This window comes from Salvia hispanica, chromosome 6, assembly GCF_023119035.1.
Source record: "Salvia hispanica cultivar TCC Black 2014 chromosome 6, UniMelb_Shisp_WGS_1.0, whole genome shotgun sequence".
NCBI classification, from domain to species: domain Eukaryota; kingdom Viridiplantae; phylum Streptophyta; class Magnoliopsida; order Lamiales; family Lamiaceae; genus Salvia; species Salvia hispanica.
Window position 1 is genome coordinate 36577260 of NC_062970.1, and position 17048 is coordinate 36594307.

Consider the following 17048-nt stretch of genomic DNA (forward strand, 5'->3'; position numbering starts at 1 on the left):
CTATACTACTCCTATGGAGCCACAAGAGAGAAAATGATCATTTTCTACCAAGACTTATTTTCTATAGTAAAAGCTGCAGTGAAGCTTGACAAGGCTTATATATGTTCGTGATCCTATCAGCATAGTATGAATCTAAATTCCAAAAGCTGATTCCACATTTCCAAACTCAGCAGCTGCCTTGTTGCATCGGGAGCTCATGAAAATGCAGATGTGATCAGAGGGGAACAGCGCAGTAACTCATGTCTTCTTACAACTGAACATTATAGTATTGAACTTGTGTCTTCTTACAACTACTTTATGGCAGCATGAACGTGATTGTAAATAAGTGAGTAAATTTTGTTTCTCTCATAAACTTTTGTGTGGTTATTGCATAGGATCTAGTTAACATAAAATAAACACAATAGATTAAATATCAACTTTCTAGATTAGATTTATTAATTGCTTTCTCGTATTAGTACTCTACTACTCTTGATTGTTATTCTCATCTGCATTAATCTAGCCTACATTTTTTAGTTTGCTACTCCCTCCGTCCCCGATTAGGAGTAGCACTTTCACCGGACACGGGTTTTAAGAAATGTAAAGAAAAGTTGGTTGAAAAAGTTAGTGGAATATGAGACCCACTTTTTTATACTATTAGTTTTATAATAAAATGTGAGTGAAATGAGTTAGTGAAATGTGGGACCTACTTACCATTTATGGTAAAAATGAAGTGCTACTCTTAATCGGGGACGGGCCGAATGGAAAAGTGCTACTCTTATTCGGGGACGGAGGAAGTATCATTTTTATGTGATATATACTTTATGTTAGTGCTTAAATGGTAATTGTGATTCAGAAATGTTATTTTTATGAGATTAACTGAAATGAAATAAGTAGCCTATTTTTTTGGGACTAAGGAAGTGCTCCATATTGTTTTTCGATAAATTTGCTTCAAAATAGTAAGTACTCCCGTATAAAATGTCAAAAACTTCAGCCCAATAAAATTCTTGCCCAAATTATATGAATAATCAAGGAGTTAGATTGCAATGGATGGACTTCAACAAAAGAGACTAATATTGGGGCTGTCCTGATTCAACATAAAAAGAAATCATAAACTTTCTCTATTTGAATATCGACAAAATAGCCATATTTCATTTTTAAATGCTACTGTACATCAAAATTATTACTAAAATATAAACTTATTTATATATCCTAATTGTTTTAAACAATTTTTGTAGACGCAGATATCATCAAGAAGATGAAATAGCCTTTTTTGTTGAAACATGATTTGCTTTAATGGTCTCACACGCACTATTTATCTACTGCCTCCATCTCCCAAATTTTAACACGATTTGACCCGGCACGAATTTTAAGAAATGTAATGAAAAGTGTTAAAAAAATTGGTGGGATATGGGTCCTACTTTTAAAGTATTAGTTTTATAATAAAATATGAATAGGAATGAGTTAGTGGAATATGAGGTTCACTACCAAAAATGGTAAAAAGTGAAGTGTGTTAAACTTTCAGGGACGGACCGAAATAGTAAACTGTGTCAAAATTTGGGGGACGGAGGTAGTAATAAATTGTATGTGTATGCTGATGGATGGATCATTGTTTGTAGATAAAGTGGTAGGGGAGCATTAGGGTACCACCATAGTTAGAGTGATGACGTACCACCAACCTCGTGCTGCCACGTGGCACGCTATCCAACAATATTAGAGGCTTATCCAGTAATATCATAATAAGCATTTTAGATGGATTTCTACAAATTGCTTGATAGTACTACGTGGATTGCCGTGTAGAGTGATGAGTTTTGTTGTATAGGCTATATAACAAAATAAATGTATAAAAAAGCAATATGTCTATATATATACTACAACTGGAACATTCTATGCCTATACAGCAATACTCAACAATCCACCTATTATTATCATGCAATCTAACGCATACTAAATTAATATTACTGGATATGTCTCTAATATTGCTGGATAACGTGGCACGTGGCAGCACGAGATTGATAGTACGTTTTCACTTTAAAAAAGGTTGTCATCTTAACATAATCCTAAAGTGGTATGTCCATAAACAAAACGTGAATAATTATTTTTAGAGGGAACATCTTTTTTGGTCCACGAACTTTGCCAAATTATTATTTTAGGTCCGTAAACTTTGAAAATATCATTTGAGGTCCATCAACTATGGGTTAATATCATTTGAAATACTTTTTTTACTATTTTCAAGTTTTTCTGGACGAAAAATACCCTCAATACCTTAAAGGGGTTATATATTTTTAATAAATTTATCATGAACTCATTTTTTATAAATATATTTACAATATATTTTTGACGAATTTTCTAAATATAATTTGACTTTCAATATTATCACTCAATTTTGTGACATGCAAGTAAAATTGCTTCTTCAATTTTTTATATCAAAAAATTGAAAAATTGAATGAAGAACGTTTCTTTAATAATAAAAAATTGAATAAGGATCTTTTCTTGCATGTCATATAATTAAGTGATAATATTGAAGGTCAAATTATATTTAGAAAATTCATCAAAAATATATAGTAAAATTATTTATAAAAAATATGAGTATATGATAAGTTTATTAAAAATATATACCCTTAAAGATATTGAGGGTATTTTCGTCCAGAATGTGACATCAGCTCAAATTAGTCTCTCTTTCAGCGAAGTAGAAAACGACCCTTTACCTAGCCTATGGTTTCCGATAGGTGTAATGAATGGCCTCATTGAATAAAAGTAAGTAGTATTAGAAACAAACTAGATTTCAAATAATTAACTCAACAAAGTATTGATGTAAAAGAATGTTGGAGAAAATGATAGTAGTATATTGTACTACACTTTTATATCACTCTATCCTTAATATCGTGGCATATACATATAGTACATACCACTATAGTAATTTTTTTTTGTATAATTACACATCGCTGACATAGATTAAAAATGTTGTGCAAAAGACGAGAGAGAGCCTGGTTGAACATAAGATTTCGTTACCAAAAATGTCTTACTCAGCTCGTAGTCGTATCAATATTGGTCAAATCTTGACCATTTAATGAATTTGATTTAAATATAGTATATAAAATTTAGTTAGAAGTTTAATCAGTTTAGACTTTAATTAGACATTAGACCAGGACGGCAAATCAAAGATGAAAACTACCAGGTCTGGATGTGTATGATAAAATTAATCAATTAATCTAATTAAGCTTTGGAGAATTATCCTCCATGTGTTTCGAATTCGATTATTTTTTATTTTTAATTAATTTCACAAGATAATTAAGTACATATATGATATTTTAGTTTTAGGTGGGGTGTTCGATTTGCAAGATTGAATCTCAAATTTAAATATATAATGTGTTTAGTTCATGAGATTCAATCCCATAACTCAATTATAGATGGATAATCATGTGATAATTAGTCATAGCTAACCACCCCAACTAAAATAATTTCACAACTCAATCATAGATTATATTTTGATACTCCATCCGTCCCATTAAATATGCAACATTTGGGAATCGGCACGAGTTTTTATGTAGTGTTGTTTTGTTAGTTTATGAAGAGAGAGTAAAGTAATAAAGATGAAAATGTAGAGATAGTGATGTTTCCATTTTAAGCGTTTCATTTTTAATGGGATAATCCAAAAAGAAAAACATTTCATTTTTAATGAGACAGAAAGAGTATTATTTTAACTAGGAAATCAAACACCATTTATATATATCAATCGTATGGAATCATCATCCAACTCCCAAATTGACCTTTCAAAAGAATTGCATTTTACGTCTTTTAATGTTTCTAGTTAGATACTAGTATCATATTTGATACGATAAATTATGCATCTACTCACCTATTTATGAAAAACTTTCCAAGTATCTATTATTGTGTCATTTGAAGGCACAATGTCCTCAAGACAAAATGTGTAGTTAGAATTACTGGTTCATTCCATCACTGACAGGTTTCTAAAACAAGATAAATGATACTAGTATATAGGCAAAAAATATTGCTACTATGTCAAAAGTGATTATTGTCATGATAAAAAAATGACTGATGTACTTAAAAACTTAATTGGATGGGGTTTGACCCGCACATATTCAACATACTAAATTAATATTAACATGTGAATTAAATACTTCCCATCTCATAAAATTAAACACTTTAGAGTTGTCATGCGAGATAGAATTAAAGAAGTGATTGAAGTATTTTAGTGGAGAATGTGACTCATTTCATTAGAAAGAAAAATTATTAAAACTAGAAGTAGATTATTTTTATGAGACAAACAAAAAATGGAAAATGCGCCTATTTTTATATGATGAATGGAGTATAAGAATTTTAAACTCTGTGTGCTTATATCACATTTTATTCTATTATGTCTTAATTGATAAACTGACCTTATATCAAGAAAGTGAAAACATAAAATTTAATAATCTGACATGTATTTATAGACATATGAAAACACCATCAACTATAGTGCATGAGTCCGAAAGCTATCGATAATGGGGGGCCATACCAATTAATTAGGGTTTCTCCAACCTTGTCACTGTGTCACACACTTATATGTATGTACTACAAATCTTTTGATTGAATCCAGAGTATTTAAATTCATAAACTTAGAATATTTAGAGATTTAGAGTTGATAATGTAATATTTCTACAATCTTTTGCGTTGTAGTTTGTGAGTTACAATCTGATTTACGTATCCTCACATGGTGCATACGATTTTCACAGATAGCAAAATTTGATCTCCCGATGTTGGGAAGATTTTGGTGAAAGTGAAGATAGTTTTAGGGATGTTGAGTAAATGCAGACGTTTTTTTTTTTTTAATTTTTAAGGTGCCTTGAACAAATATACTACTCCACTATACTATCCTACTGAGGAAACCCTAGTGTCACATTAAATTAAAGAAAAGGTTGTCAAATTATCAAAAATTGTCTCAATACTTCAGGAATATATATATGTGCTATTACAATTTGATAATGAGTAGTAGTATTAATAGATCATAGCATTCTTATGTGCGTAATTACTGTTTCACTTAATAAAATGTTATTCTTCTCCATTTTTAAAAAATCAATGGATATAAAGATCAGCATACATATAAATTGCATCTCTTCAATTCTTCACACTATGTAAGAAATAAAAGTAAAAATTTAGTGAATGGTATAGTAAGTCGTTTCGCTCATTATTCAAACCTCAGGACTTTCTCTCTCATCAGCATTAAAAACACCTCTCTCTTTCTCTCTCTACCCGCCATTAATGCCATCACCTTCTCAATACGCTCTGCAATAACTTCTTCACTGCCATATCTTCCTCCACCTGTTTCCTCTCTCTCATCTTTTCTCCATCGTCCGATCCTTTCTCTCTCATCCTCTTCAATCCCAACTATTCTTCTTAAATTCTATTCACAAGAAAGGCACCACCATCAATAAAAAACCTTAAAAAACCTACTCCTTCATATTCATATGCATAAACCCTTTTTTTCTCTCTTTTTTCACTCTTTTCTTCCCACCGCTTAACCTACTTCTTGCTTGCTTCTAACAAAATCAACCCTTGTACAAGAGTAAGTAATTTTCCCATTTTTTCTGAATTTTATTCCTTCCATCAATTTATTTTATTTCACTTTAATTAGAATCTTGTTAGAAACCCCAAAAACGAAAGTCAATGTTTACTCAGTTGTCGCCTTTTAATCAACCAACCAACCATCACTTTGTTTTTATTTCAATCTCGAAACTGACACAAAAATCCTACTAATTTGATGCCAAATTAGCCTCAATTGACTTTCTTCGCCCATACATCTCTATAGAGAGCAAAGAGATCAGAACAAAGCTTTCTTTTTTAGGTTGAAGATGCGCAGCTGCTGATGATAAGCACAACAAGGCTGAAGATCCACACTTCAAAGTTGAAACACATCTTTCCTTTTTAGGCTGGTAATTAATTTCCCCTTATTATGTTGGTAATTAAATTGGAGCATTTATTTATTTTACACATACATAATTATAAACAAACACCATTTAATTTTCCTTGTCAAATCATCACTTCACACTAATAAATTCTCAAGAGGTCAACCATTTCTTTTACTCATGTGATAGGATTTTAGAAGAGTGAAAGATGTTTCAACCGAATATGTTCGAGAGCCACCACCATCTACTGGAAATGGGGAGTAAACCCCATGAAAATGAGGACTACGAGAGCAAGTCCGGCACCGACAACATGGAGGCGCCATCAGGCGATGATCAGGATCCCAACGACCGCCCCAAGAAGAAGCCGTATCACCGCCACACCCAGCACCAGATCCAAGAAATGGAATCGTATGTATTTCCTACAAAACTTGGCTTAAAAAATTTACAATATGTTTAACTTTTTGAAGTGCTTGAGTTTATATGATATGCTACTAGGTTTTTCAAGGAGTGCCCTCATCCCGATGATAAACAGAGGAAGGAGCTCGGACGTCGATTAGGGTTAGTGCCTCTTCAAGTTAAGTTTTGGTTTCAAAACAAGCGAACCCAGATGAAGGTAATTAATTATCTCTCTCTTTCTACACATATATATGTATATTCATATAAATAAGGCTGAATGGTATGAATTTAACGCAGTCTCAACACGAGAGAAATGAGAACTCGCAGCTGAGAGACGAGAACGAGAAGCTCCGGGCGGAGAATATTAGGTACAAGGAGGCTCTTGGCAGCGTCTCCTGCCCCAACTGCGGTGGCCCAGCCTCTGTTGGGGAGATGTCGTTCGACGAGCAGCACCTGAGGATTGAGAATGCACGCTTGAGAGAAGAGGTGAGTTTTCTCTTTTAAATGCGTTTGCTCAAGGAATTAATGTTGTATTAAAAGCTAAGAATACGATTTGAGCTACCATTCTCGTTCGTGGTTTTCGGGTTGAATTGTGTGTTTGCTCAAGTAGTTAATGTTGAATTAAAATCCACTGTTGGAGGGTAGGAATTAATGTTTGTGGTTTAATTTCATGGTGAAATCTCCTTATAAATGTGTTCGCTCAAACAAGGACGATGAATTAAAAGCTTGTGTTGGAGAATGTGGGGGCAGCCATTAATGTTAGGGCTTGTATAATGTCTAAGTAGAGATGCTTAATGGACTGGTGGTTTACGGCATTAATTTGGTTTCTCTTCACAGATTGATAGGATTTCTGGGATAGCTGCAAAGTATGTAGGAAAGTCAATGCTATCATACCCTCAGCTCTTATCTGGAGCATCTGGGGAAATTTTCGGAGCTTCTGATATTCTCAGGTCCATACCCGGGCCGTCTGAAGCTGACAAGCCGATGATCATCGAGCTAGCAGTTGCAGCCATGGAGGAACTCATCAGAATGGCTCAAACTGGGGAGCCACTTTGGGTTCCCAGCAGTGATGGCTTGGGTGAAGTGTTGAGTGAAGATGAGTACATGAAGACTTTCCCACGAGGGATTGGCCCGAAGCCGTTGGGGTTGAGATCCGAAGCTTCAAGAGAGTCAGGTGTGGTGATCATGAACCACATCAACCTCGTCGAGATCCTCATGGACACAGTAGGATAATTATCTTGCCCTTGCAGATTGATATTAAAGCTTTTGAAATCATAAATGATATGAATATATCTGATATATTATTTGCAGAATCAATGGTCTAGTGTGTTTTCGAGTATTGTTTCCAGAGCAACTACTCTGGAGGTGTTGTCCACTGGCGTTGCAGGAAACTACAATGGAGCTCTGCAAGTGGTAAGATAATCTGAGATATGTGGCAAATTATTTCCCAAATGACAATTTGAGAAATCTTATCTTGTTTATGATTTCAGATGACTGCGGAGTTCCAAGTCCCTTCTCCATTGGTCCCAACTCGAGAGGTTTACTTTGTGAGATACTGCAAACAACACGGCGATGGAACTTGGGCAGTGGTTGATGTCTCTTTGGACAACCTCAGACCTGCAACCATATCAAAATGCAGGCGAAGGCCATCTGGTTGTTTGATTCAAGAAATGCCCAACGGCTACTCTAAGGTATGAGAATTCATTCCAACACCGGATTAATTTCTTGAGGTTCAGTTTGAGCCTAACAAGATTTGCTTTCCTACTCTTTTCAAGGTGACATGGGTAGAACATGTAGAGGTTGATGATAGAGCTGTGCATAATATCTACAAACTATTAGTGAGTTCAGGCCTTGCATTTGGAGCCCGACGATGGGTGGCAACACTAGACAGGCAATGTGGGCGACTGGCTAGTGTTATGGCAACTAACATTTCATCTGGAGATGTAGGAGGTATACATACATATTGCTATAATTAGTAGTAAATGTTTAAACATATCAATTTTGCTTTTAATTCATGACTAAGAAGCTTCTGGTTGTGAATGGTAGGTAAAATAGGTTCAATTCGCGACTAAGAAGCTTCACATTTACGAACTGTAGGAGAAAATAGGGTCATTGCACGACAATATATACATAATTTCCAAGTTTCAGTACTTAATCAAATGTGCTGTATGGTTAAACTATCTGTATTACCTAATCAAATGTGCTGTATGGTTAAACTATCTGTATTACCTATGTGGTGCAGTCATATCTTCTCCCAAGGGTAGAAAGAGCATGCTGAAGCTTGCTGAGAGGATGGTGATGAGCTTTTGCACCGGCGTGGGTGCCTCAACTGCACACACATGGACCATGCTTTCCGGGAGTGGAGCCGATGATGTGAGAGTGATGAGTAGGAAGAGCATGGATGATCCTGGGAGACCTCCTGGGATCGTGCTCAGCGCTGCAACCTCATTCTGGCTCCCCGTCCCCCCAAATCAAGTCTTCGATTTCCTGCGCAATGAGAATTCAAGAAATGAGGTAGATAACAATTTCTTCAACATCTAAAGATAATTTTTTGAACAACAAGCTAAAAATATCTCTTATCCTTCTACAAAGTGGGACATTCTCTCAAATGGTGGCCTTGTTCAAGAAATGGCACACATTGCTAATGGCCGTGATCCAGGAAACTCGGTGTCTCTCCTGCGTGTTAATGTAAGTTATTAGAGTTTCTTGTGGTTTGCACGTTACCAAACATCTAACCATCGAAAATGTGATTGCAGAGTCCCAACTCGAGCCAGAGCAATATGCTGATACTGCAGGAGAGCTGCAGCGATGCCACTGGCTCCTACGTTATCTATGCTCCCGTAGACATCATGGCCATGAATGTAGTCTTAAGCGGTGGAGATCCCGACTACGTGGCCCTCTTGCCATCGGGATTTGCCATACTACCCGATGGAGACAACAACCAAACGAGAGGGATCAGTGAGGTCGGATCCTTGCTCACCGTTGCCTTCCAGATATTGGTCGATTCCGTCCCCACCGCCAAGCTCTCTTTGGGCTCCGTCGCAACTGTCAACAGCCTCATCAAATGCACGGTTGAAAGGATCAAAGGCGCAGTACTAAACGATGCTGCGTGACCAAAAACGCCGCTGGTAAATTCTCGATGATACATATATAAATATACGCACACATATTACACATTTCAATGCATGATTAAGATATAGTAGTAATGATATTAATATGGTCTCATTTTACCTAGTGAAGCAATTCATCGAACACCATGCGCCTAATCAACAATTATCTTCTTGCAAGCATTTCATCGAACATCTTAACTTGTATGCCGATAGTTTCTCATAAACTGCTATTGTAGGTCTGATGCAGAAGCAATTGGTGAGTTTGTGTTAGCAGAGATAATTGTTTACAAAATGATGCAACAGGAAGAAGGGAAGAAGTCAAGAACGCACCTTGAATTGATCCTTGCCGATTAATGAGGACGACGAAATTAGCAGGATTTATCATTAAACTGCAAGGGTTATTGGTTCGGGCATTGACTCCACCTTCAACCACAAATTCCAGTAAACAAAAAGACTCCTTTTCGCATTGTATTTGTATCCAACTCTTTAATCTATTTTGTTCGGATATTGGACCTCCATTAATTTTTGAACGAACTTTATCATTAATCCTAAAATTGAGATTTTTCTGAATTTTAAAAATTCATGTTTATTAAGAGTTTGAATTGTAAAAATTCACGCCAAACGAGATTTGCACTGACAATTTTGCCTTGCATAAATTTTATAAAAGAAAAAAAATTAAATAAGATGTAAATTCTACTTTTATACTATATTAATTTTATAGAGTAATAAAATATGAGTGATTATTAATGCTGAGTCACTAAGTACTCAAAATAAATAAAAAATACAGATTTTAATTGTGGACGTACTTAATGACAAATTGGAACTTTTTTTTTTACATAAGGTTAGGAATGTCAAGTGGGCAAACTCGCTCGGGTTCGGGCCAATCCACTCGAGGTGTCAGGCTATTTGGGTGCGGGTTATTTGGGTTGTTAATTTTTCGGGCTATAAATTTCCGGCCCTAACCCTAAATTTCCGGGTTTCGAGCTAACCCACGGGCTATTCGGGTCAAAAGTGATCTTATGTGTTAGTACTTTCTATCCAATCCAATATTCGAACTTGTAAAAAAATAAGTACAGATTATCGCAAATAGTAAAGTATTATCAAAGTGATCAAGAGAAATAAAATAATAACAATTGAATATTGAAACAAAATACATAAACATATCGCTAATTAGTAGAACACGTGAATCTTACTACAGTTAAATGGAAATCATGCATTAATAAGGAATTCAATGACATTCTTAATTATATACCCAAAAAATAAATTCTGAGTAGTTAAAAAAGATAGAATAGATAGCAGTATGTCAAAAATAAATTCTATGGAGTTGAATGACATTCTTCTACACCAATAACGTTTGAAGCTTCAACCGGATCATTCTCTTCGAGAGCAAAGACGTAATGCGACATTTAATATGAGTAAATATTAATAACATCTATATTCCATATAACCAAAACTTTCAATTTGAGAGAGAATACATAATTACCATATATACTTCATATCAATGCTGCTTTAATATTGTACAGTAATTATCATATATACTTCATATTAACATTGCTTTTAATATTGTAATTACCATATATACTTCATATAAGTATATAACCCAAAATTTTAATTATATTTTTATTTTAAATGCTCAACCCATGGGCTAACCCGCAACCCACCCGGGCCAGCCTGCATAACCCACTGACCTGAACGGGTCAGCCTATGTAGCCCTATTATATATTTGGGTTATGATTTTCCGGCCCTAACTCTATGATTTTACCAGGTTATTTGGGTCGACCCGCGGATTTCGGGCTAGATTGACATCCCTACCTACGGTGATATGGAGAAAATATATCTGACCATTATAGCATAGTCATTAAATTACAATACACTGTCAAGAGTCAAGACTAACAAACATATGTAATGTAAGTTAGTAGTAGTATATAATTTGTAAAATCTAAAACGGAAATTCTTGTTTGGGTCACATATTTTATATTCAGGGTTAGGTTAGTGGGCTACTACAACTCAGTTTATCAGAATTTGAACTTGCATTACTTTTTATTTTTTAATATTGTAAGCTAAATTCACTTACTTTTAGTAAATCAATTTTTATAGTATCAAATAAAAATACCGTATAGCTGGAACTATAAACAATACAAAATTGCAAATGCTCATGTATATTATTTATTGGTTGTAATTAAGATTAAAAAAATTCAAATCAGCACAATTATTCATCAACAAATATAACAAGGTTAACAAATTTTCACAAAGGCCGTCCTGCTCTCAATTTTCCGAGAATTAAGAAAAAAAGATATTTAGTTTCTCATATCAATCTTTGTTATATACATGTACTGTTTGATCTTTTATAGCCCCACCCATTGTATTTGTGTTCCAGAATAAGACAATAAGTGGACAGAATGGAAGAAATTCACAAGTTGAATTAGATGATTTGATTATACAACTTGGATGTTTGTTGTTTTGGCGTTGTCTTCAATGAATTTGGTTTTTGGCTTTCCTTGCCTTGAAGGCCTTGATGAACAAGAGCCGTTGTTGGATTGAGAAGAGTTATTCGATCTCGGCTTCTTCCTCCTCTCCTTCTTCTTCACGCCAGCAACCTCCGTCGAGGTTTCACCCGATTGGGATTCACCAAGTTCTGTTCATAACAAACCATGAATTTCACATCAGATAAACCATGAAAGAATGGATAAAGATGCACCTCGAGATGACCAGGGAGACATGCCGGCTGATCCCGAACCGGAGACAGAATTACCAAGGGATGTTGCTGCAAAATCACTCCCTGTCTTGTACTCGTTCATCTATAAAATCAAGATCAAATCCATGACACTGCAATATGCATATCCAAATAAAACAATACTACTCATCAATTTACCCAAGAGGGTGCATTTCCGGAGGAGCCATCCATCCCAATATGTGCTACATGCTTCACATCAGTGGGGCCCCCAATTTCCAGTTCTGGCTCCTTAACTGCAACAAAAAAACCCCACTTATTTCCCCCAAAAAATAAGCCCCAAAAATGATGTAATTAAATTACCAAACATTTGAGTGATGCTGTATTTGACTCCTTTATATATCCCCTTCATTTTTGTTCCCATTTGGGAAGCCGTACGGATCAGAAACAAATTGGCGTGCACAATCACAATCAAATTTGTCGAAAGGGGTTGGTTCCTCCTTTGCCTGATTCCAAAGCAACCACAATCCAATTAAATTTTATTATTTTATGCATCAATTAAGGTACTTCTTGAACATTTCATACAGAATAATTTTAACTGGGGGGAAGGAGAATTAGGAGAGAGGCAACTTCTCCTATCATTCTGCAGGTCGCATATCTTCAAACAATGTTGGTGAGTATTAGTATATGCATGCAACGAAAGAAATAATATTAATAATTTGATAAAGGGGGGCTTCTTTCTTCAATGAGTCGAGATAATTCGAGGATATGGTGAGGTGATTAGTGAAAGAATTAACGTCGGCATCGAATGAAGAAAATCAAGAAAAAGTGGGATGATTTTGAGGAAATATAGGACTGGGGTCGGTGGCGTTGTCGGAGAAGTAATCCAACGCGAATTGTGTTTGGTGGCTGTGGGATTATTTTTGGAGGTTGAGGAAAGAGAACAAGAGATGCTGAGAAACCACTAAATTCTCCCAAAAAATTGGTGGGCTGAATTTGATGGAAAAAGACAATGGACAAAACTATTTATATACTCCTACAAAAATAACATAATAAAATCAATTTTGTAATACTTAACAAAAAAACATTGATATTGTTATAACTTCAAAATTTAATCAAGTAAGCCTCCAAACACGTTGCAGACAACGTTTGCTTTGGTTGGTTTGTTTGTTATGAAAAAAACAGATTGCTTCGAATATTATCTTTTAATGCATGTTTTGAATTAAGTTTCCAAAAGGTGTGAATTCGAAGTTCATAACATTCCGCATCTAATTAAATAAGCTGAAATGCATTTTTATCAGCTGAGTGTAACGCCCCACTCTATGCTTGTTGTGGATGTTATAAATTATTTTCAAGTGGAATGTCTTCTTGAGCACATCGAAACATGAAATGCTTAGCTCTGTCACTACATGAAGCATATCATCAATCATGCAGCTTCATGCATAACAAACATAAAAGTTCAAGTGTCAATAGATCAGTCCGCAAATGGTAGGCAGAGGTAAAAGAACCTCGAGCTAAAAAGATAGAGGGAAGAAAATATGAGTCACTACACCCATATCATATTCAGAAAAAGGAACTCTTTGTTTATTCAAGTGTGAAATTTGTGTCATTGTCCCAGGATGCAGATATATGCAATGCCACTCGGTAAAAGAATCTCGCGAGCACAGGATGCTTTAGCTAAAGAAAACAGGCATACAAGAGTAGCAAAATAACTTTGGTACCCCCTACTCACTTCAGAACTATTAAACATATTGTAGCACATCTTCTTGAACAAGTTCGGTGTAATTGTACTCATCAACTCTCTGTATTGCTATCATGAGTACTAGCACTGCCGATTACCCAATCCTGGACTAGTATAGATGAATAAGGCAAAATATTGTATTTCTATAAACTTGATTACCAGTCCTACTGATGATATCTGCTTACGATAACCCTACAACTTAAGAATGAGCCTTATTCATGGTACAAGTATAAGGCCACAGTTGATTCATTTTGGGATATCATTGACAGATTATCTAAGGCAATGAAAAATAGTATTACAGTTCAGTTCCTAGGGTTAAAGAAATCAATAAAACATGTGTGATTACATTGCACAACAGGAAACCATGAAGATTCAAATTGCCATCCCTCTTTAGCATGTAGTAAGAGCCTAGCAAAGAAATGATCAATTTACCCAACAGAACAAATCATATTCATTACTTTTATTTCCTTCATTTCACAACATACCTAGGCTTAGTGCAAATAGAAAATGCACACCAAAGAGAAACAGACACAAAAAGACCATTGCATTTCAAGAGTGGAAAGTTCAAATTGTAGTAAGTAATTACTAACTGAAAAGCCATCAGTAAGGGAGTCACTTTTACAAAAATATTCAGCATTGCATATTCAATTGAGGAAGGCTGAAAGTGCTAGTACAACTGATGAATACATCCTACACATTCAGGCAGCATTAGTTTCTTACCAAAAGCCAGAGAAGATCACTGCCAGCTCGTAGGCATGTAGCCATGAATGCCATACCCGGTCTTCCAATTATCCAAGAATATCACCTTCTTCACGGCCCAGAACGATACGAACAGCACGAAAAGCATCACAACTCTCTGCACAGTCTTGTTCTTCACCCTCACCAATACATGAGTCACAAAAGCCAGCAGCAGCCCCACGATTGTGTACAGGAAGCCAATCGAGAATCCCTCGGCCCCGAGCTGCATCCCTGACCCCTGGTAGAAGAACACCAGCTTCGATGGATCCTGCCTATCCGCAATAAACATCGGCATTTTCCTAATTATGTTAAACATCGCCCCCGAAACGCTGAAGAAGTAGACGAAAACCGCCCCCGCCATCCATATGTTCTTATCGTGGAAAATTGTGTTTCCGGCGATCAATTTCTTCAGGAAGAACGGAGTCCAGATCAGGATTACAGCGATTATGAATGCGATCTGTTTCTTCGAAACAACTGGAGGGCGATTGAGCGGCCCAACGGTGAATTTAGCTCTTGATTCGATGAATTCGGCCATCGAATCGCCCAATCTCGAGTAATCGGCGGCGTCCATTTGAATAGATTCCGTCTTCACATCGGAGGCGGTGGGCGGGATGAGGCGGATGTGAGGGAGGGAGTTGACGCCGAAAAGGGCGAAGGATGATTGAGATTCCTGGAATTCGATTTCGAAGAAGAAGAGTTTCGATTTGGAATTAGGGTTATTCGATTGGAAAGAGGCGGAAACGAGGGCGAATTCGGATTTGAGTGTTGGGAGCGAAAGCTCGGGTTTAGAGTGGAGCTGGTGCGCGTCGAAGAAGATTAGGGAGTGGAAGGGGCGTGGGGTGGGCAGGGAGACGATGCGGCGGAGGAGGGAGTCGGAGAGGCGGATGACGCCGGTGGGGGACTGCGATTGGAGGTCGGAGAGCTCGGTAAGGAGGGACTCAGAGGAGAGGGATATGGCGGGGGTTGTGAGAAGGGATAGGTGGCTGATGAAGAGGAGAGCTGCGACGGCGAATGTGGTCGGCGAGATCGCCATTGCGACGGCGAGCGGCGGAAGAGAGTGGGGTTTGAAACAAGCGGAGACTTACGAGGACTTTGAGTGTTGTTGGACTTTGGGCAGAAAGCTGACTAGGATTTAGGTGCAGGTAGTAGTACCAATGGCATCAGGCCACTTCAGATATTCATCTATCGTTTTTATTTCTGTTATACTGTAATGATTTACTATCTTCGTCAACTAAAATTTGTCCAACTTTAATCCGACATAAATTTTAAAAAATGCAAGGGTAATTGAATTTAAAAAGTTAGTGGATTGTGAGTACTTTTATATATTAATTTTATAATAAAATATTAGTAGGAATGAGTTAGTAGAATATATAGTCCCACTACTAAAAATGTTAAAAATAAAATGAGATAAATTTTAAAGGACGGACGAAAATGGAAAAATAGAATAAATTTTGGTGGACAAAGATAGTAACTCTTCTTTCAATGTCATATTATTAACTTAATTTTTATATTTCTATATGATATTGCTATACTTTTTCAATAAATTTGCCACGGCCAAGTTACCAGAGCTATCTATCACATTAGACCGGCCAAACTGTCATTGTTGATATTAATTATTAAATCATCTGTTATAATTTATCATATGTATATTCTCACAATTTGATTATAGATATATTGGGCCTTTTGAAATTACTAAATCTTCAAAAAGGATCACCTACTACAATTCCTACTTCATCTTCTAATACACATACACAAATAGGTGTGAATCACACATATTTGTGGGCTGGGCCGGGCCGGCCCGGCCCGGGCCCGATGAAGCCCGGATGACATTTAGGCCCAGTCCAGCCCAGGCCCATGTATGGAACGGGCTGGGCCGAGCCTGGGTTTTGGTTTGTATATTGAGCCCAGCCCAGCCCGAGCCCAATTAGCAAGTGGGCCGGGCTGGGCTGGGTCGGGCCTAGTTTACATATTTTCATAATCAAGGAGATGATAATATATGTAAATGAAAAACAAATGATAATGTTGCTAATTCATGTAAAAAAATTATAAATTCATAAAACTTAGCTAAATTATACTCCCACCGTCCCCCATTAGGAGTCACACTTCCGTTTCTGTCCTCGTTTTATAAAAATTATAATAAATAGTTAAAGTGGAGAAATGGTAAAGTAAGAGAGAGAATAACATAGATAAAACTTTTCTCTACATTATTCTCTCTCTTACTTTACCATTTTTCCACTTTAACTATTTATTATCATTTTTATAAAACGAGGGCAGAAACGGAAGTGTGACTCCTAATGGGGGACGGAGGGAGTACCTTGTAAGCTAAATATACCATGTTAGATAATCTAAAACTAATTATTATACATATATTCGGAACTGTTTTTGATGAGACAAATCAATTAACAATTAATTTCTATAATCATGGAAATCACAATCAATTTAATTCTAGGAATAGGATCCACTAAGAATATTAAATTTGTTATATATTATAATTTAGGTTTAGTGAATGA

The 17048-nt window shown here is 36.1% G+C and overlaps 3 protein-coding genes across 7 annotated transcripts; 1 reads left to right on the forward strand and 2 right to left on the reverse strand.

Moving 5' to 3' along the window:
• Positions 1-5313: 5313 nt before the first annotated feature.
• On the forward strand, positions 5314-9918 carry LOC125196232 (homeobox-leucine zipper protein MERISTEM L1-like). 3 transcript variants are annotated; one of them, XM_048094658.1, is made up of 13 exons: positions 5321-5542; positions 5822-5909; positions 6072-6290; positions 6378-6495; positions 6576-6764; positions 7116-7502; positions 7590-7691; positions 7769-7969; positions 8054-8228; positions 8521-8792; positions 8871-8966; positions 9035-9406; positions 9625-9918. In XM_048094658.1, the coding sequence occupies exons 3-12, from the start codon at positions 6091-6093 to the stop codon at positions 9389-9391; spliced, it is 2097 nt and encodes a 698-aa protein (XP_047950615.1). In that variant the 5' UTR covers positions 5321-5542; positions 5822-5909; positions 6072-6090; the 3' UTR covers positions 9392-9406; positions 9625-9918. The 3 variants fall into 3 exon arrangements, with proteins under 3 accessions (XP_047950617.1, XP_047950615.1, XP_047950616.1); XM_048094659.1 differs by having other exon boundaries at positions 5321-5909; XM_048094660.1 differs by lacking the exons at positions 9035-9406; positions 9625-9918 and having other exon boundaries at positions 5314-5542; positions 8871-8978.
• Positions 9919-11668: 1750 nt separating this feature from the next.
• Positions 11669-12939, reverse strand: LOC125197535 (CRIB domain-containing protein RIC10-like). Of its 3 annotated transcripts, none has more exons than XM_048096297.1 (5): positions 12659-12939; positions 12423-12565; positions 12261-12355; positions 12087-12186; positions 11669-12023 (listed from the first exon to the last, which is right to left on the reverse strand). In XM_048096297.1, the coding sequence occupies exons 2-5, from the start codon at positions 12481-12483 to the stop codon at positions 11824-11826; spliced, it is 456 nt and encodes a 151-aa protein (XP_047952254.1). In that variant the 5' UTR covers positions 12484-12565; positions 12659-12939; the 3' UTR covers positions 11669-11823. The 3 variants fall into 3 exon arrangements, with proteins under 3 accessions (XP_047952254.1, XP_047952255.1, XP_047952253.1); XM_048096298.1 differs by having other exon boundaries at positions 12141-12186; positions 12645-12939; XM_048096296.1 differs by having other exon boundaries at positions 12645-12939.
• A 1384-nt stretch (positions 12940-14323) lies between these two features.
• On the reverse strand, positions 14324-15663 carry LOC125192261 (probable dolichyl-diphosphooligosaccharide--protein glycosyltransferase subunit 3B). Its single transcript, XM_048089786.1, has one exon. It carries the CDS (start codon positions 15569-15571, stop codon positions 14537-14539), a length of 1035 nt encoding a protein of 344 aa, XP_047945743.1. The 5' UTR covers positions 15572-15663; the 3' UTR covers positions 14324-14536.
• Positions 15664-17048: the final 1385 nt, after the last annotated feature.

Bases quoted from the DNA above. Each gene is read 5' to 3' on its own strand.
- LOC125192261 (XM_048089786.1), bottom strand. From the start codon at position 15,571: ATGGCGATCTCGCCGACCACATTCGCCGTCGCAGCTCTCCTCTTCATC.
- LOC125197535 (XM_048096297.1), bottom strand. From the start codon at position 12,483: ATGGGAACAAAAATGAAGGGGATATATAAAGGAGTCAAATACAGCATC. The intron at 12,356-12,422 runs GTAATTTAATTA...TTTTTGTTGCAG, and splicing joins CAGCATCACTCAAATGTTTG to TTAAGGAGCCAGAACTGGAA. The intron at 12,187-12,260 runs GTAAATTGATGA...TTGATTTTATAG, and splicing joins CCGGAAATGCACCCTCTTGG to ATGAACGAGTACAAGACAGG.
- LOC125196232 (XM_048094659.1), top strand. From the start codon at position 6,091: ATGTTTCAACCGAATATGTTCGAGAGCCACCACCATCTACTGGAAATG. The intron at 7,503-7,589 runs GTAGGATAATTA...TATTATTTGCAG, and splicing joins TCGAGATCCTCATGGACACA to AATCAATGGTCTAGTGTGTT. The intron at 8,229-8,520 runs GTATACATACAT...TATGTGGTGCAG, and splicing joins TTCATCTGGAGATGTAGGAG to TCATATCTTCTCCCAAGGGT.